At 48.0% G+C, this 21,198-nt stretch overlaps 1 protein-coding gene across 1 annotated transcript in view; it reads left to right on the forward strand.

The window, feature by feature from the left end:
* Positions 1–11,457: 11,457 nt before the first annotated feature.
* Positions 11,458–21,198, forward strand: part of LOC122922335 (inactive dipeptidyl peptidase 10-like) — a 77,669-nt gene continuing 67,928 nt past the window's right edge. The window contains exon 1 of the mRNA XM_044272909.1: positions 11,458–11,672. Within this exon, the coding sequence (XP_044128844.1) occupies positions 11,458–11,672 (215 nt within the window). The remainder of the gene's footprint in view (positions 11,673–21,198) is intronic.

The following is a 21,198-nucleotide window of genomic DNA, read 5'->3' on the forward strand; positions in this document are numbered from 1 at the left end:
TCCATCATGTCTCATACTATACCGCTGCTGCGAATACTACCCCTGCAGAGCTGCACATCTCCTGCCTGGTCCATCATGTCTCATACTATACCACTGCTGCGAATACTACCCCTGCAGAGCTGCAGATCTCCTGCCTGGTCCATCATGTCTCATACTCTACCGCTGCTGCTACTATTACTACCCCTGCAGAACTGCACATCTCCTGCCTGGTCCATCATGTCTCATACTATACCACTGCTACTACTACTACCCCTGCAGAGCTGCACATCTCCTGCCTGGTCCATCATGTCTCATACTCTACCGCTGCTGCTACTACTACTACCCCTGCAGAGCTGCCATCTCCTGCCTGGTCCATCATGTCTCATACTATACCACTGCTGCTACTACTACTACCCCTGCAGAGCTGCACATCTCCTGCCTGGTCCATCATGTCTCATACTATACCGCTGCTGCTACTACTACCCCTGCAGAGCTGCACATCTCCTGCCTGGTCCATAATGTCTCATACTATACCACTGCTACTACTACTACTACCCCTGCAGAGCGGCACATCTCCTGCCTGGTCCATAATGTCTCATACTATACCACTGCTGCTACTACTACTACCCCTGCAGAGCTGCACATCTCCTGCCTGGTCCATCATGTCTCATACTATACCGCTGCTGCTGCTACTACTACCCCTGCAGAGCTGCACATCTTCTGCCTGGTCCATCATGTCTCATACTATACCACTGCTACTACTACTACTACCCCTGCAGAGCTGCACATCTCCTGCCTGGTCCATCATGTCTCATACTCTACCGCTGCTACTACTACTACCCCTGCAGATCTCCTGCCTGGTCCATCATGTCTCATACTATACCGCTGCTGCTGCTGCTACTACTACTACCCCTGCAGAGCTGCACATCTCCTGCCTGGTCCATCATGTCTCATACTATACCGCTGCTGCTACTACTACCCCTGCAGAGCTGCAGATCTCCTGCCTGGTCCATCATGTCTCATACTATACCACTGCTGCTACTACTACTACCCCTGCAGAACTGCACATCTCCTGCCTGGTCCATCATGTCTCATACTATACCACTGCTGCGAATACTACCCCTGCAGAGCTTCATATCTCCTGCCTGGTCCATCATGTCTCATACTATACCACTGCTGCTACTACTACTACCCCTGCAGAGCTGCACATCTCCTGCCTGGTCCATCATGTCTCATACTATACCACTGCTGCGAATACTACCCCTGCAGAGCTTCATATCTCCTGCCTGGTCCATCATGTCTCATACTATACCACTGCTGCTACTACTACTACCCCTGCAGAGCGGCACATCTCCTGCCTGGTCCATCATGTCTCATACTATACCGCTGCTGCTACTACTATCCCTGCAGAGCTGCACATCTCCTGCCTGGTCCATCATGTATCATACTCTACCGCTGCTGCTACTACTACCCCTGCAGAGCTGCCATCTCCTGCCTGGTCCATCATGTCTCATACTATACCGCTGCTGCTACTACTACTACCCCTGCAGAGCGGCACATCTCCTGCCTGGTCCATCATGTCTCATACTCTACCGCTGCTACTACTACTACCCCTGCAGATCTCCTGCCTGGTCCATCATGTCTCATACTATACCGCTGCTGCTGCTACTACTACTACCCCTGCAGAGCTGCACATCTCCTGCCTGGTCCATCATGTCTCATACTATACCACTGCTGCTACTACTACCCCTGCAGAGCTGCACATCTCCTGCCTGGTCCATCATGTCTCATACTATACCACTGCTACTACTACTACTACCCCTGCAGAGCTGCACATCTCCTGCCTGGTCCATCATGTCTCATACTATACCACTGCTGCTACTACTACCCCTGCAGAGCTGCACATCTCCTGCCTGGTCCATCATGTCTCATACTCTACCGCTGCTACTACTACTACCCCTGCAGATCTCCTGCCTGGTCCATCATGTCTCATACTATACCGCTGCTGCTGCTACTACTACTACCCCTGCAGAGCTGCACATCTCCTGCCTGGTCCATCATGTCTCATACTATACCACTGCTGCGAATACTACCCCTGCAGAGCTGCAGATCTCCTGCCTGGTCCATCATGTCTCATACTATACCACTGCTGCTACTACTACTACCCCTGCAGAGCGGCACATCTCCTGCCTGGTCCATCATGTCTCATACTATACCGCTGCTGCGAATACTACCCCTGCAGAGCTGCACATCTCCTGCCTGGTCCATCATGTCTCATACTATACCACTGCTGCGAATACTACCCCTGCAGAGCTGCAGATCTCCTGCCTGGTCCATCATGTCTCATACTATACCACTGCTACTACTACTACTACTACCCCTGCAGAGCGGCACATCTCCTGCCTGGTCCATCATGTCTCATACTATACCGCTGCTGCTACTACTACCCCTGCAGAGCGGCACATCTCCTGCCTGGTCCATCATGTCTCATACTCTACCGCTGCTGCTACTACTACTACCCCTGCAGAGCTGCCATCTCCTGCCTGGTCCATCATGTCTCATACTATACCACTGCTACTACTACTACTACCCCTGCAGAGCTGCACATCTCCTGCCTGGTCCATCATGTCTCATACTATACCGCTGCTGCTACTACTACCCCTGCAGAGCTGCACATCTCCTGCCTGGTCCATCATGTCTCATACTATACCACTGCTACTACTACTACCCCTGCAGAGCTGCACATCTCCTGCCTGGTCCATCATGTCTCATACTATACCACTGCTACTACTACTACCCCTGCAGAGCTGCACATCTCCTGCCTGGTCCATCATGTCTCATACTATACCACTGCTACTACTACTACTACCCCTGCAGAGCGGCACATCTCCTGCCTGGTCCATCATGTCTCATACTCTACCGCTGCTGCTACTACTACTACCCCTGCAGAGCTGCACATCTCCTGCCTGGTCCATCATGTCTCATACTATACCACTGCTGCTACTACTACTACCCCTGCAGAGCTGCACATCTCCTGCCTGGTCCATCATGTCTCATACTATACCACTGCTGCTACTACTACTACCCCTGCAGAACTGCACATCTCCTGCCTGGTCCATCATGTCTCATACTATATTACTGCTGCTACTACTACCCCTGCAGAGCGGCACATCTCCTGCCTGGTCCATCATGTCTCATACTATACCACTGCTGCTACTACTACCCCTGCAGAGCCGCACATCTCCTGCCTGGTCCATCATGTCTCATACTATACCACTGCTGCTGCTACTACTACCCCTGCAGAGCCGCACATCTCCTGCCTGGTCCATCATGTCTCATACTCTACTGCTACTACTCCTACTACTACCCCTGCAGAGCTGCACATCTCCTGCCTGGTCCATCATGTCTCATACTATATTACTGCTGCGAATACTACTACTACCCCTGCAGAGCTGCACATCTCCTGCCTGGTCCATCATGTCTCATACTCTACCGCTGCAGCTACTACTACTACCCCTGCAGAGCTGCAGATCTCCTGCCTGGTCCATCATATCTCATACTATACCACTGCTGCTACTACTACTACCCCTGCAGAGCTGCACATCTCCTGCCTGGTCCATCATGTCTCATACTATACCACTGCTGCTACTACTACTACCTCTGCAGAGCTGCACATCTCCTGCCTGGTCCATCATGTCCCATACTCTACCGCTGCTGCTACTACTACTACCCCTGCAGAGCTGCACATCTCCTGCCTGGTCCATCATGTCTCATACTATACCACTGCTGCGAATACTACCCCTGCAGAGCTGCAGATCTCCTGCCTGGTCCATCATGTCTCATACTATATTACTGCTGCGAATACTACTACCCCTGCAGAGCTGCCATCTCCTGCCTGGTCCATCATGTCTCATACTCTACCGCTGCTGCTACTACTACTACCCCTGCAGAGCTGCACATCTCCTGCCTGGTCCATCATGTCTCATACTATACCACTGCTGCGAATACTACCCCTGCAGAGCTGCAGATCTCCTGCCTGGTCCATCATGTCTCATACTATATTACTGCTGCGAATACTACTACTACCCCTGCAGAGCTGCACATCTCCTGCCTGGTCCATCATGTCTCATACTATACCACTGCTGCTACTACTACTACCCCTGCAGAGCTGCACATCTCCTGCCTGGTCCATCATGTCTCATACTATATTACTGCTGCGAATACTACTACCCCTGCAGAGCTGCACATCTCCTGCCTGGTCCATCATGTCTCATACTCTACCGCTGCTGCTGCTATTACTACCCCTGCAGAGCTGCACATCTCCTGCCTGGTCCATCATGTCTCATACTATACCACTGCTGCGAATACTACCCCTGCAGAGCTGCACATCTCCTGCCTGGTCCATCATGTCTCATACTATACCACTGCTGCGAATACTACTACCCCTGCAGAGCTGCACATCTCCTTCTCCTGCCTGGTCCATCATGTCTCATACTATACCACTGCTGCTACTACTACTACCCCTGCAGAGCTGCACATCTCCTGCCTGGTCCATCATGTCTCATACTCTACTGCTGCTGCTACTACTACCCCTGCAGAGCTGCACATCTCCTGCCTGGTCCATCATGTCTCATACTCTACCGCTGCTGCTACTACTACTACCCCTGCAGAGCTGCACATCTCCTGCCTGGTCCATCATGTCTCATACTATACCGCTGCTGCTGCTACTACTACCCCTGCAGAGCTGCACATCTCCTTCTCCTGCCTGGTCCATCATGTCTCATACTATACCACTGCTGCTACTACTACTACCCCTGCAGAGCTGCACATCTCCTGCCTGGTCCATCATGTCTCATACTATACCACTGCTGCTACTACTACTACCCCCTGCAGAGCTGCACATCTCCTGCCTGGTCCATCATGTCCTCATACTATACCACTGCTGCTACTACTACTACCCCTGCAGAGCTGCACATCTCCTGCCTGGTCCATCATGTCTCATACTATACCACTGCTGCGAATACTACCCCTGCAGAGCTGCACATCTCCTGCCTGGTCCATCATGTCTCATACTATACCGCTGCTGCTACTACTACCCCTGCAGAGCTGCAGATCTCCTGCCTGGTCCATCATGTCTCATACTCTACCGCTGCTGCTACTACTACTACCCCTGCAGAACTGCACATCTCCTGCCTGGTCCATCATGTCTCATACTATACCACTGCTGCTACTACTACCCCTGCAGAGCTGCACATCTCCTGCCTGGTCCATCATGTCTCATACTATACCGCTGCTGCTACTACTACCCCTGCAGAGCTGCAGATCTCCTGCCTGGTCCATCATGTCTCATACTCTACCGCTGCTGCTACTACTACTACCCCTGCAGAGCTGCACATCTCCTGCCTGGTCCATCATGTCTCATACTATACCACTGCTGCTACTACTACCCCTGCAGAGCTGCACATCTCCTGCCTGGTCCATCATGTCTCATACTATACCACTGCTGCTACTACTACTACCCCTGCAGAGCGGCACATCTCCTGCCTGGTCCATCATGTCTCATACTATACCACTGCTGCTACTACTACTACCCCTGCAGAGCTGCACATCTCCTGCCTGGTCCATCATGTCTTATACTATACCACTGCTGCTACTACTACTACCTCTGCAGAGCTGCACATCTCCTGCCTGGTCCATCATGTCTCATACTATACCACTGCTGCGAATACTACCCCTGCAGAGCTGCACATCTCCTGCCTGGTCTATCATGTCTCATACTATACCACTGCTGCGAATACTACCCCTGCAGAGCTGCACATCTCCTGCCTGGTCTATCATGTCTCATACTATACCACTGCTGCGAATACTACCCCTGCAGAGCTGCACATCTCCTGCCTGGTCCATCATGTCTCATACTCTACCGCTGCTGCTACTACTACTACCCCTGCAGAGCTGCACATCTCCTGCCTGGTCCATCATGTCTCATACTATACCACTGCTGCTACTACTACCCCTGCAGAGCTGCACATCTCCTGCCTGGTCCATCATGTCTCATACTATACCACTGCTGCTACTACTACTACCCCTGCAGAGCTGCACATCTCCTGCCTGGTCCATCATGTCTCATACTATACCACTGCTGCGAATACTACCCCTGCAGAGCTGCACATCTCCTGCCTGGTCCATCATGTCTCATACTATACCACTGCTGCTACTACTACCCCTGCAGAGCTGCACATCTCCTGCCTGGTCCATCATGTCTCATACTATACCACTGCTGCTACTACTACTACCCCTGCAGAGCGGCACATCTCCTGCCTGGTCCATCATGTCTCATACTATACCACTGCTGCGAATACTACCCCTGCAGAGCTGCACATCTCCTGCCTGGTCTATCATGTCTCATACTATACCACTGCTGCGAATACTACCCCTGCAGAGCTGCACATCTCCTGCCTGGTCTATCATGTCTCATACTATACCACTGCTGCGAATACTACCCCTGCAGAGCTGCAGATCTCCTGCCTGGTCCATCATGTCTCATACTATACCACTGCTGCGAGTACTACTACCCCTGCAGAGCTGCACATCTCCTGCCTGGTCCATCATGTCTCATACTATACCACTGCTGCGAATACTACTACCCCTGCAGAGCGGCACATCTCCTGCCTGGTCTATCATGTCTCATACTATACCACTGCTGCGAATACTACCCCTGCAGAGCTGCACATCTCCTGCCTGGTCCATCATGTCTCATACTATACCACTGCTGCGAATACTACCCCTGCAGAGCTGCACATCTCCTGCCTGGTCCATCATGTCTCATACTATACCACTGCTGCTACTACTACTACCCCTGCAGAGCGGCACATCTCCTGCCTGGTCCATCATGTCTCATACTATACCACTGCTGCGAATACTACCCCTGCAGAGCTGCACATCTCCTGCCTGGTCCATCATGTTCCACAAAACTTTCCCTCAGACATTACTCATGCTGTGTGCATTAAAGATCCTGTAAGGGGTTGGATACTGGTCTACCAGTCCCTGGATTGTCATACACACAACTTCTCAGGGCAATTTGAGCACTTTCGATGAAGGTCAAATTAATTTGTAAACAAATTCCAAATGTTCTGTCTGTCTGTAATGCTTTGAGTAATAATTGAGGCTTGTCTGCCCTGTCCTTTGGCCCCCTGGAACACTGCGCAGGGAAGTGCAACTCTCTCCTTGTACCTCACCGGCCGATCAAGGACCAACAGCTCAAGGCAGCTGCACACAAGGTCAATGAGTGAATTTTCTCTAAGTATCCGGCATAGGCTCCATTACCTCGAATTTGTCCAAGTATATTGATACTCTCCTTCAACCATTGGTGAAGAAATCTCGATGTTACGTGAAGGACACTACCCACATAATAGAGATCTTGGAGCAATTGAGGGTGGAGCCTAACTGGATAATGGGTACATTGGATATACAGTCCCTGTATACGGTGATTGATCACCAACAAGGATTAGATGCCATACAATTGACTATAGATGCTGCCTTACGTAATACTCAGATTGATTTTATTTTGAAGGCTATTAAATATATTTTGCAGCACAATTATTTTTTGAGGGAGACTACTATCTGCAGCAACAGGGCACCGCCATGGGGACTAGGTTCGCCCCCAATTATGCCAATTTATTTTTGGCTGATTGGGAGATGACTACCATAGACCCCATACTGGGGGGGGACCTAGTCCTATGGCGGCGCTATATCGATTATTTGGAAAGAAGATATGACCACATATGACCACATTGGAAGTATTTTTGAGGAGCCTGAATATGAATGACAAGGGCCTGATTTTTACCTCAAATATTAAGAACAAGACGGAATACCTAGATTTATCAATTGAAGCATTAGATGGGAGATATAAATGCAGCACCTTTCAAAAACCTACAGCGACTAATAATTTTATCCCTTTTTCCAGCTGTCACCTCCCAGGGTGGTTGATCAATGTTCCCATCGGACAGTTTAGACGGATTAGACGCAATTGTACGGAAGATGCGAAATTTGAGGAGGAGGCCATTAAAATGAAATCCTATTTTGAGGATAAACATTATCCCATAGGAACAATTAATCAGGCTCTAATCAATGTGAGACAACTAGATAAAGCTGCAGACAGATGATTCCTTTCTGGATATCAGACTTGTCCTCCCTTTTAACAATAATTACAAAAGGATTCAAAAAGTGATTAGGGCTCATTGGCCATATTTACTGAGTGACAAAATAGTAGGTCACCTCCTGCCACATACACCCAAAATGACCTTTACTAAAGCCCCTAATTTGGGTTTGAAAGTAGCTCCATCAGTCCCGAATAAGATTCAGAAAGACCACACGTTAGGCTCTTTTATGAAGATGAAAGGGTTCTATAAATGCGGAAGGTGCGTAGGCTGTAAATCCAACACTCTACCACGGAAAACCCTAGAGATTTGTTCTACCCAGAATAAATACAAATGGAAAATTGAAGATTGTATTTCTTGTAATACGACAGGGGTTATTTATTTGATTCAATGCCCCTGCAATCGTCAATACATAGGGCGTACGAAACGCCCCTTAAAAACAAGAATTAGGGAACACATCTCGAATATCAAAAAAGGGTATGAGAAGCACTCATTGTCAAAACATTATAAAGACACGCGTAATAGTAACCCAGGGAACCTAATGTTTGTTGGACTGGAGGATCAATCAACATTGGAGAGGAGGAGACTACATTCAGAAGATGTCCAGAGCAGAATCCAGGCAGATATATCAATTCGGCTCCCTACTACCGTTCGGACTGAATTCTGACATGGAGCTGTTTGGGTTTATATAAGGCTTGGGCCCCATCCCCGACGGCGGATCCCAAGCTTGGCCGTTTATCGGCGCTGGGACCCCCCCTCTGGTTTGGGACCCTATCCAGGCCCGACCATCTACATGTCAACCCAACATCACTGCCGATGATCTATGTGAATCCTTATATTATGCCTATTAGGTTTTATTATTTTTAGCTGCTTTTTAATCAATTTTACTATTTTATCACAATTTCTTAAGATATTAGCAATTGTAGTTTTAAAGGGTATATCGACCGATTACCACTATTAGAATAAAAAACGAGCAAAAACGCACCCATAAGTAAAAAACCGCAACATAACCGCATCATGGCGGAAAACTGCCGAAAACACTCCAATTCTGGACTATGGTAACCGGGATTTACAGAGGACCCTATGAACGTTTAAAAAGGCGGAGGTTAGGAGTGCATGATTTACCACTGAGGAAGGGATTAGAGTATCCCGAAACGCGTCTGGGTTATCAGACACTGCGATCATACCTCCATAAAAAGGACTTATTGCATGGCCATGCTCTAAAGAGAAACTATTGAATTAAGAACTGCTACGATTGTGACAATTGAACCGCCCTGACCATCTGAGCGAATACAGAGACCGGACGGAAGTCCCACGTGTATTATCGCGAGACTGGGCTGGATTGTCAGAGCCTGCAAGCCGCGAAGACGGAGCGGCGTCTCCAGCAGATTTCGTATAGCGTTCCAAGGAAGTGATCTTCTAACATAGTACCACAGGAGGTAAGACCGCTGACCGCTTCCTCCAGACAGAGGTAAGACTTCAGCCGCTACCTTAAACTGTCTATATGAATGGAACATTAAACAGCGGACTACAGACAACGGATCAAGCGTTTGTTGCCGTCAAGTGCATTTAGTGACTCGGACGTTTTTTATTTGCCACAGGAAGGGACACAAGCATAATAGTGTCCTCTATTGCGCAGGACTCCAGCAGGTGTCCTTTCTTGATTTCTATTACTTTTCACAGGCACCCACGCTTCTAATCACGTTTTTGCATATTATGGATATGATTATCAATTTATCCTGATCTCAGGAATATTTATTATTACCTTTTATCACTGTTGTGTTTTCACTTCTTTGTTGCATCACCTCTTCCCGAGGACACCACTGGAGAACCTTTCTTGCTTGAATAAGCCCCCTACATTTTATTGTGCCAATTGCATCAGTGCTATATACACGGTCGACCGTCTAACTATATTTATAGTGTTTTAATTATTGTATTTTGTATTTCATTTTATTTCAAGTGTATTAATTGCCATTTTAACTATTAAATCTGAGTGTTGCCATAGAGTGAGTGCTCGCTACCCTACTCTTTTCATATACCCATTACATTGAGGTGGGGCGTCCTCAATCATTAGTAGCACCATACCACCCACTAAGCCCTAAAAATGGAAGAAAAGTGTGACCCTGATGTGAGCGTGCCTATGGTCTGAGCGTGAGCAGATCAGGAGTTGGGGACTTCACACTAGTGATATGACGGGCGGTATATCACATATGCCACAGTCCACCAACCATCTGGCTCCTGCATGTTCACACAGTAGATGTTACATTTAGGACGGAGCGGATGTCGCCAGTGTTGGGGCAGAGCGGATGTCGCCAGCGTTGGGGCGGAGCAAATGTCGCCAGCGTTGGGGCAGAGCGGATGTCGCCAGCGTTGGGGCGGAGCGGATGTCGTCAGCGTTTGGGGCGGAGCGGATGTCGCCAGCGTTGGGGCGGAGCGGATATCGTTAGCATTGGGGCAGAGCAGATGTCGTCAGCGTTGGGGCGGAGCAGATGTCGCCAGCGTTGGGGCGGAGCGGATGTCGCCAGCGTTGGGGCGGAGCGGATGTCGCCAGCGTTGGGGCGGAGCGGATGTCGCCAGCGTTGAGGCGGAGCGGATGTCGCCAGCGTTGGGGCGGAGCGGATATCGCCAGCGTTGGGGCGGAGCGGATGTCGCCAGCGTTGAGGCGGAGCGGATGTCGCCAGCGTTGGGGCGGAGCGGATGTCGCCAGCGTTGGGGCGGAGCAGATGTCGCCAGCGTTGGGGCGGAGCGGATGTCGCCAGCGTTGGGGCGGAGCGGATGTCGCCAGCGTTGGGGCGGAGCGGATGTCGCCAGCGTTGGGGCGGAGCGGATGTCGCCAGCGTTGGGGCGGAGCGGATATCGCCAGCGTTGGGGCGGAGCGGATGTCGCCAGCGTTGGGGCGGAGCGGATGTCGCCAGCGTTGGGGCGGAGCGGATGTCTCCAGCGTTGGGGCGGAGCGGATGTCGCCAGCGTTGGGGCGGAGCGGATGTCGCCAGCGTTGGGGCGGAGCGGATGTCGCCAGCGTTGGGGCGGAGCGGATGTCGCCAGCGTTGGGGCGGAGCGGATGTCGCCAGCGTTGGGGCGGAGCGGATGTCGCCAGCGTTGGGGCAGAGCGGATGTCGTTGGTCTTATAACAGGGCAGGTGCGATTAGTATTAAGAGGGAATAATCTCTTTATTTTTAGGTATTATTTTTAGGGTGGGGTATTAGATTATTTATTGTATTTTCTCTTTCATTCACTGGTATCTCTGGATTCGTCTGTGGTTCCTTTATGTATTTTCTTTAGCACAATCTTGTGATGTCCTGGTTCCTTCACCATCTGATCCATGCTTCTCTGCTTTTTCAGGGATGAATCTCCGGGAAGTCAGCTCGTCACTGACAAGTTTCACATTGACTGGGATTCCGTGCTTATAAACACAGACAACGTGATTGTGGCACGATTCGATGGCCGTGGCAGTGGCTTTCAAGGACTTAAGATCTTGCAGCAGGTTCACCGAGGACTTGGATCTGTGGAAGTAAAGGACCAAATATCTGCTGTAGAGTGAGAATTATCACCTATTCTATAATCCTCCCTTACTCTCTTTAGAAATCTGTGTATTGGCATGTGCGACACATTGTGACGGACTCCTGCTCAATACAGCTCATACCTAGAGACACTGAGGCTTCGTCAGACTTGTGCACTTCCCTCGGGATGTTGTGTCATCACATAGTCATGTCTCCTAATCCACATTCATGTGTTTTCATAATATAATCTAGGATCTGTGACCACTGAGGGTTATATTTCAGAATGAGATATCAAGAACCAAACATTGTAAACCATAAAAAAAACTAGAATGTGTCGGCAGATAAGACCCATTTGGCCCATCTAGTCTGCCCAATATACTGAATACTAGTGATGAGCGGGAGGTGCCATATTCGATTTCGCGATATTTCGCGAATATTCGAATGAATATTCGTGTTATATTCGTCGAAATCGAATATTCGTAATTATTCCAATTATCGCGAATAATATACGAATTTTTTTTTTCCGCGTATTGCGATTATTTATCTTGATAGTATAAGGCAACGTTCCTATGCTAATTGACTATGGCTAGGCTAATATGTGTATTTTACGAAATTTCGTGATTTGCTCTAACTTCGTCTCTTAGAATATTACGAATATTCTAAAAGACGAAGTTAGAGCAATATTACGAAATTTCGTAAAATACACATATAGATTGTAATTTAGCTAATATAGTGCTAGAATCCCTTTTTTTGCCTCAAATTTTTTTTTGCCTCTTCTGAACTTAAGTTTTGTAAAATATGTGCACTATTAAAAAATATTACTATAGCAGTATATTAGCTTAAATACAATCTATGTGTATTTTACGAAATTTCGTAATATTGCTCTAACTTCGTCTTTTAGAATATTCGTAATATTCTAAAAGACGAAGTTAGAGCAATATTAAGAACATTTGCAAAAGCCGAAATTGCGATGCGAGTAATATAACACGAAATAATCGCATGAAGATTTCAACTTAGCACAGCTATACTCCATACTAGGCTAGAATATGGAATACAGCAGTGCTAAATGGAAATCTTCATGCGATTATTTCGTGTTATATTACTCGCATCGCAATTTGCGAAATTTCGTAAAATACACATATAGATTAGATTGTAATTTAGCTAATATGGAATATAGCAGTAAGTTGAAAACGCCACTGACTGGAGCAGCCAGGAAGCCAGGAATCCAAAGGACAGGTAAGAACAACTTTAGAGAAGTGGGAAAGAAAAAAATATTATAATAAAAATAAAAAAAAACGAATATTCGAATTCGCGAATATATAGAACAATATTCTAAATATTCGCGAAATCTCGAAATTGCGATATTCGAGAAAAAAATTCGCAATTCGAATATTCGCGCTCAACACTACTGAATACTATGAATAGCCCCGGCCCTATCTTATATGAAGGATGGCCTTATGCCTATCCCATGCATGCTTAACCTCCTCCACTGTATTTGCAGCTACCACTTCTGCAGGAAGGCTATTCCATGCACCCACTACTCTCTCAGTAAAGTAATACTTCCTTATATTACTGTTAACCCTTTGCCCCTCTGATGTAACACTATGTCCTCTTGTAGCAGTTTTCCTTCTTGTAAATCTTCCCTCCTCTTTTCCCTTGTTGATTCCCTTTATGTATTTAGCCGTCTCTCTCATCTCCCCTCTGTCTCGTCTTTCTTCCAAGCTCTACATGTTAAGGTCCTTTCATCTTTCCTGGTAAGTTTTATCCTGCAATCCATGTACCAGTTTAGTAGCTCTTCTCTGAACTCTCTCCAAAGTATCAATATCCTTCTGGAGATATGGTCTCCAGTACTGCGCACAATACTCCAGATGAGGTCTCACTAGTGCTCTGTAGAGCGGCATGAGCGCCCCCTCTTTCTCCTGGTAATGCCTCTCCCTATACACCCAGCATTCTGCTAGCATTTCCTGCTGCTCTGTGACATGGTCTGCCTACCTTTAAGTCTTCTGAAATAATGACCCCTAAACCCCTTTCCTCAGATACTGAGGTCAGGACTGTATCACTGATTGTATATTCTGCTCTTGGGTTTTTACGCCCCAGCTGCATTATCTTGCACTTATCAACATTACATTTTAGTTGCCAGATTTTTGACCATTTCTCTAGTTTTCCTAAATCCTTTTCCATTTGGTGTATCCCTCCAGGAACATCACCCCTGTTATACATCTTTGTGTTATCAGTAAAAAGACACACCTTACCATCGAGGCCTTCTGCAATGTCGCTGATAAAGATATTAAGCAACATGGGTCCCAGAACAGATCCCTGAGGTCCCCACTGGTAACAAGACCTTGGTCTGAATATACTCCATTGACTACAACCCTCTGTTGCCTGTCCCTCAGCCACTGCCTAATCCATTCACCAATATGGGAGTCCAAGCCCAAAAACTGCACTTTATTGATAAGCCTTCTATGTGGGACAGTATCAAAAGCCTTACTGAAGCCCAGATAAGCGATGTCTACTGCACCTCCGCCATCTATTATTTTAGTCACCCAATCAAAAAAATCTATAAGATTAGTTTGACATGACCTCCCTGCAGTAAACCCATGCTGTTTTTCATCTTTCAATCCATGGGATTTTAGATGTTCCACAATCCTCTCCTTAAGTATGGTTTCCAGTAATTTCCCCACTATTGATGTCAGGCTTACTGGCCTATAGTTGCCCGATTCCTCCCTACTACCTTTCTTGTGAATGGGCACACTTGCTAATTTCCAATCTTCTGGGACGACTCCTGTTGCCAGTGATTGGTTAAATAAATCTGTTAATGGTTTTGCTAGTTCCCCGCTGAGCTCTTTTAATAGCTTTGGGTGTATCTCATCAGGCCCCTGTGACTTATTTGTAGTAATTTTAGACAGTTGACTTAGAACCTCTTCCTCTGTAAAGACACATGCGTCAAAAGATTCATTAGTCTTCCTTCCTGACTGAGGTCCTTCTCCTTCATTTTCCTTTGAAAGAACTGAACAGAAGTGTTCACTGAGGCAGTCAGCTAGTTCTGTATCTTCTTCCATATACCTTCCTTCTTTTGTTTTTAATTTGGTAATTCCTTGTTTTAGTTTCCTTTTTTCATTTATGTATCTGAAGAATGCCTTATCGCCTTTTTCCCTGACTGAGCTAATTTCTCTTCTGCCTGTGCTTTAGAAGCTCTTATAACTTGTTTGGCCTCTCTCTGCCTAATCTTATAAATTTGCCTGTCATCCTCGTTTTTTTTTTTTTATAATTCCTAAATGCTATCTTTTTGTTTTTAATGATTTTGGCCACTTCTGCTGAGTACCACAGTGGTCTCTTCCTTTTTTTGCTTTTACTGACAAGCCTAATGCAATTTTCTGTTGCCTTCAATAGTGACACTTTTAAGTAGTCCCAATTTTCCTGGACTCCAATGAAACTGTTCCAGTCTGATAGGGACTCGTATAACTTTTGTTTTTGTGTGGTGTGACTCAGTCACTGTACTTATAGTAAACCACACTGACTGGTGATCACTAGATCCCAAGCTTTCCCCTACAGTAATATCAGATACCAAATTCCAATTTGTGAATACTAAATCTAAAATGGCCTCCTTCCGGGTCGGCTCCTCCACTACTTGCTGTAGAGATGATCCCAGTAGGGAATTTAGAATATCTGTACTTCTGGCAGAACTAGCTATTTTGGTTTTCCAGTTTACATCTGGAAGATTGAAGTCTCCCATAATGATAACGTCCCCCTTCAATGTCATTTTAGCTATTTCCTCAACTAGTAGATCATCTAATTCTTTGACTTGGCTAGGTGGTCTATATATCACACCTACACGAGTTACCGTATAATTATCAAGCTGCAAGGTAACCCAAACTGACTCTAAATTGTTCTCGCTAACTTGTATCAAATTAGATTTTATGCTATCTTTCACATACAGGGCCACCCCTCCCCCTTCTTGCCTTCTCTGTCTTTCCTGTATAAAGAGAACCCTGGTATTGATATATCCCAGTCATTACTCCCCTTGAACCACGTCTCAGTAACAGCCACTACATCTATATTCTCAGATGCCATTATAGCCTCAGATTCATTGATCTTATTACCTAGACTGCGAGCATTTGTAGACAAGACTCTGAGCTTGTCATTTCTTAACCTTTGTGCTACTGGCCTCTTCTGGCATTGTTCCGGAGGGCAGTAGGACTGCTGGATTATCACTCTTTTGCCCCTCTTTCCTAGTTGAAATGCTTCTTAGCAAATACTTGGAACTGTTCACCGAGGACATTTGTTCCCTTGAGAGAAAGATGCAAACCATCTTTCTTGTACAGTTCTTTTCCATTCCAACAAGATCTAACATGAGACACAAAGCCAAACCCTTGGTTCAGACACCATTCACCAAGCCATACATTGAATTCCTTAATGCTCATTTTCCTGTAATGCTGAAGGTTATACATTGTGTGGAAAGCTTCTTACACCTTTGAAACCTCATTGCAAGCCAGATCGTTTGTCCCAAGATGGAGAATAACATCCACTTCCCTTTCCTGCTTTGCTTGCCTAACAATATTAAGGATCCGTCGTCTATCCCTGCTAGCGGTAGCACCAGGGAGACATCTTACAACACCATTCTCCTCAAACTTCACACCTCTTATGATGGAATCGCCCACCAACAGCTGCTTACTATTATTCCTCACCTTCTCCTTTTTGTCTTTGGCTGCAGTCTTAAATACTTTAGGCATGGGAGATGATTGTTTCTCACCCACTGTGCTTGAGCCATCCTCCATGTTGCTCTTTCACTCTGAAAGTGCTGCAAATGAATTATGGAGAGCCACAGACTGTGGGACATGCCTTCTATCCACAACTCTCAGTCTACCAGAACCTACAGTAACCCATCTTCCATTTCTAGGGGGCCTCTGTGGCAGTGGTATTGCAATGTTCTCAGCCTGAGTTTATTTAGTGGTTAATTTAAAAATCTCATATTTCAAAAAGGTAATTTCCTGCTGCATTATGGAGAGCTGTCTACAGATCAGACAGTATCCAAACCTCTGATGAGTGGAACCTGAAATAAAAGCACAACAATTTCTGCACAGAACCAGGTCTGCCATTGTAAAGAGGGGAAAGATTTTAAACAAACAAATCTTACTTGTTTAGATTGTATCGACCTCCAGATTACCTCCTGAGTATCTGCTGAATATCTCCAATGCTCTTGTAGATCAGCTCTTGGTAAAGCAGTCTTGGAAAAGCAGTAAGCTATAATACCAATCATTCTTCCTCCAAAGCACTGTAGATATCCACTCATCGGCAAAAAGATTTTGGGCCAAGAAAGTGTTGGAATGAGGCTTTCTGTGTGTGACTATAATGATGGTAAATGGAAGAGATCACAAGGAGGAAAGGTGGAGGTTATCAGGGAGAACTGTGCAAGTGAAAGGAGGCCTCCTCTAGCCTGGATACATGATGAGATACGGCATCTAGCCTGGATACAAGATGAGATATGGCCTCTAGCCTGGATACATGATGAGATATGGCCTCAAGCCTGGATACAAGATGAGATACGGCATCTAGCCTAGATACAAGATGAGATTCGGCCTCTAGCCTGGATACTAGATGAGATACAGCCTTTAGCTTGGATACAAGAGGAGATACAGCCTCTAGACTGGATACTGGATGAGATATGGCCTCTAGCCTGGATACAAGATGAGGTACGGGTTATAGCCCGGATACAAAATTAGATACTGCCTCTAGCCTGGATACAAGATGAGATACGGCCCCTAGCCTGAATACAAGCTGAGATTTGGCCTCTAACATGGATACTAAATGAGATATTGCCTCTGGGCTGGATACATGATGAGATACGGCCTCCAACTTGGATACTAGATGATACGTCCTCCAGCCTGGATACAAGAGGAGATATGGCCTCTAGCCCGAACACTATATGAGGTACGGTTTCTTGCCTGGATACAAGATGAGATACGGCCTCTAACCTGGATACTAGATGAGGTACAGCCTCTAACCTGGATACTAGATGAGGTACATCCTCTTGCCTGGCTACTAGATGAGATACGCCCTATAGCCTAGATACAAGATGAAATACGGCCTCTAGCCCGGATACAAGATGAGATACGGCCTCTAGCCCGGATACAAGATGAGATACGGCCTCTAACCTGGATACAAGATGAGATACTGCCTCTAGCCTGGATACAAGATGAGATACTGCCTCTAGCCTGGATACAAGATGAGATACGGCCCCTAGCCTGAATACAAGATGAGATTTGGCCTCTAACCTGGATACTAAATGAGATATTGTCTCTGGGCTGGAGACATGATGAGATACGGCCTCTAGCCTGGATACAAGAGGAGATATGGCCTCTAGCCCGAACACTAGATGAGGTACAATTTCTTGCCTGGATTCAAGATGAGATACAGCCTCCAACATGGATACTAGATGAGGTACAGCCTCTAACCTAGATACTAGATGAGGTACATCCTCTAGCCCGGATACAAGATGAGATACGGCCTCTAACCTGGATACAAGTAGAAATATGAATCTAACCTGGTTACAAGATTAGATACGGCCTCCAACCTGGATACTAGATGATACGTCCTCCAGCCTGGATACAAGATTGGATTCGGCCTCTAGCCTTGACACAATGAGATATGGCCTCTAGCCTGGATACTAGAGGAGATACGGCCTCTAGCCTGGATACTAGATGAGATATGACCTCTAGCCTGGATACAATATGAGGTACGGTTTCTAGCCCGGATACAAGATGAGATACGGCCTCTATCCTGGATACAATATGATATATGGCATCTAGCCTGGATACATGATGAGATACGGCCTCTAACCTGGATACAAGAGGAGATACGGCCTGTAGAGTGTATACAACATGAGATACAGCCTCTAGCCCGAATACTAGATGAGGTATGGTTTCTAGCCCAGATACAATATGAGATACGGCCTCTAACCTGGATACAATATGATATATGGCATCTAGCCTGGATACATGATGAGATACGGCCTCTAGCCTGGATACAAGATGAGGTACGGCCTCTGGCCTGGATAAAACAGGAGGTACCACCTATAGCCTAGATCAGTGATGGTGAACCTTTAAGAGACTGAGTGCCCAAACTGCAACCCAGAACCCACTTATTTAACGCAAAGTACCAACATGGCGATTTACGCTGAATAGTATATTCCAGGATAGTTTATCTTCCGTGTACTTTATCATTTAGCTATAATAGCCTGCCTACATTCAGTGCGCTGCCTGTGCCATTTATAGTGCGTCCTGGTCTGCCTGTGTCATTCATATTGTGCACTGTGGTTTCTGTACCATTTATAGTGCGCCCTGCGCTGCCTGTGGCATTTATAGTGCGCCCTGCGCTGCCTGTGCTGTATATAGTGTGCCCTGCGCTGCCTGTGCCATTCATATTGTGCCCTGTGGTGTCTGTACCATCTATAGTGCGCCCTGTGGTGCCTGTGCCATTTATAGTGCGCCCTGCGCTGCCTGTGCCATTTATAGTGCGCCCTGCGCTGCCTGTGCCATTTATAGTGCGCCCTGCGCTGCCTGTGCCATTTATAGTGCGCCCTGAGCTGCCTGTGCCATTTATAGTGCGCCCTGCGCTGCCTGTGTCATTTATAGTGCACCCTGCGCTGCCTGTGCCATTTATAGTGCGCCCTGCGCTGCCTGTGCCATTTTTAGTGCGCCCTGCGCTGCCTGTGCCATTTATAGTGCGCCCTGCGCTGCCTGTGCCATTTATAGTGCGCCCTGCGCTGCCTGTGCTGTACATAGTACGCCCTGAGCTGCCTGTGCCATTTATAGTGCGCCCTGCGCTGCCTGTGGCATTTATAGTGCGCCCTGCACTGCCTGTGGCATTTATAGTGCGCCCTGAGCTGCCTGTGCCATTTATAGTTTGCCCTGCGCTGCCTGTGCCGTTCATAGTGCGCCCTGCACTGCTTGTGCTGTACATAGTGCGCCCTGCGCTGCCTGTGCCATTTATAGTGCACCCTGCGCTGCCTGTGCCATTTATAGTGCGCCCTGCACTGCCTGTGCCATTTATAGTGCGCCCTGCGCTGCCTGTGCCATTTATAGTGTGCCCTGAGCTGCCTGTGCCGTTCATAGTGCGCCCTGCACTGCTTGTGCTGTACATAGTGCGCCCTGTGCTGCCTGTGCCATTTATAGTGCACCCTGCGCTGCCTGTGCCATTTATAGTGCGCCCTGCGCTGCCTGTGCCATTTATAGTGCACCCTGCGCTGCCTGTGCCATTTATAGTGTGCCCTGCGCTGCTTGTGCCATTTATAGTGCGCCCTGCGCTGCCTGTGCCATTTATAGTGCGCCCTGCGCTGCCTGTGCCATTTATAGTGCGCCCTGCGCTGCCTGTGCCATTTATAGTGCACCCTGCGCTGCCTGTGTCATTTATAGTGCGCCCTGCCCTGCCTGTGCCATTTATAGTGCGCCCTGCGCTGCCTGTGCCATTTATAGTGCGCCCTGAGCTGCCTGTGCCATTTATAGTGCGCCCTGCGCTGCCTGTGCCATTTATAGTGCGCCCTGCGCTGCCTGTGCCATTTATAGTGCGCCCTGCGCTGCCTGTGCCAATTATAGTGCGCCCTGCGCTGCCTGTGCCATTTATAGTGCGCCCTGCGCTGCCTGTGCCATTTATAGTGCGCCCTGCGCTGCCTGTGCCATTTATAGTGCGCCCTGCGCTGCCTGTGCCATTTATAGTGCGCCCTGCGCTGCCTGTGCCATTTATAGTGCGCCCTGCGCTGCCTGTGTCATTTATAGTGCGCCCTGCCCTGCCTGTGCCATTTATAGTGCGCCCTGTGCTGTACATAGTTTGCCCTGCGCTCCCTGTGCCATTTATAGTGCGCCCTGCCCTGCCTGTGCCATTTATAGTGCGCCCTGCGCTGCCTGTGCCATTTATAGTGCACCCTGCGCTGCCTGTGCCATTTATAGTGTGCCCTGCGCTGCTTGTGCCATTTATAGTGCGCCCTGCGCTGCCTGTGCCATTTATAGTGCGCCCTGTGCTGCCTGTGGCATTTATAGTGCGCCCTGTGCTGCCTGTGGCATTTATAGTGCGCCCTGCGCTGCCTGTGCCATTTATAGTGCACCCTGCGCTGCCTGTGTCATTTATAGTGCGCCCTGCGCTGCCTGTGCCATTTATAGTGCGCCCTGAGCTGCCTGTGCCATTTATAGTGTGCCCTGCGCTGCTTGTGCCATTTATAGTGCGCCCTGCGCTGCCTGTGCCATTTATAGTGCGCCCTGCCCTGCCTGTGCCATTTATAGTGCGCCCTGTGCTGCCTGTGGCATTTATAGTGCGCCCTGTGCTGCCTGTGGCATTTATAGTGCGCCCTGCGCTGCCTGTGCCATTTATAGTGCACCCTGCGCTGCCTGTGCCATTTATAGTGCGCCCTGCGCTGCCTGTGCCATTTATAGTGCGCCCTGAGCTGCCTGTGCCATTTATAGTGCGCCCTGCGCTGCCTGTGCCATTTATAGTGCGCCCTGCGCTGCCTGTGCCATTTATAGTGCGCCCTGCGCTGCCTGTGCCAATTATAGTGCGCCCTGCGCTGCCTGTGC

Source organism: Bufo gargarizans, unplaced genomic scaffold (genome assembly GCF_014858855.1).
Source record: "Bufo gargarizans isolate SCDJY-AF-19 unplaced genomic scaffold, ASM1485885v1 fragScaff_scaffold_210_pilon, whole genome shotgun sequence".
Classification (NCBI taxonomy): domain Eukaryota; kingdom Metazoa; phylum Chordata; class Amphibia; order Anura; family Bufonidae; genus Bufo; species Bufo gargarizans.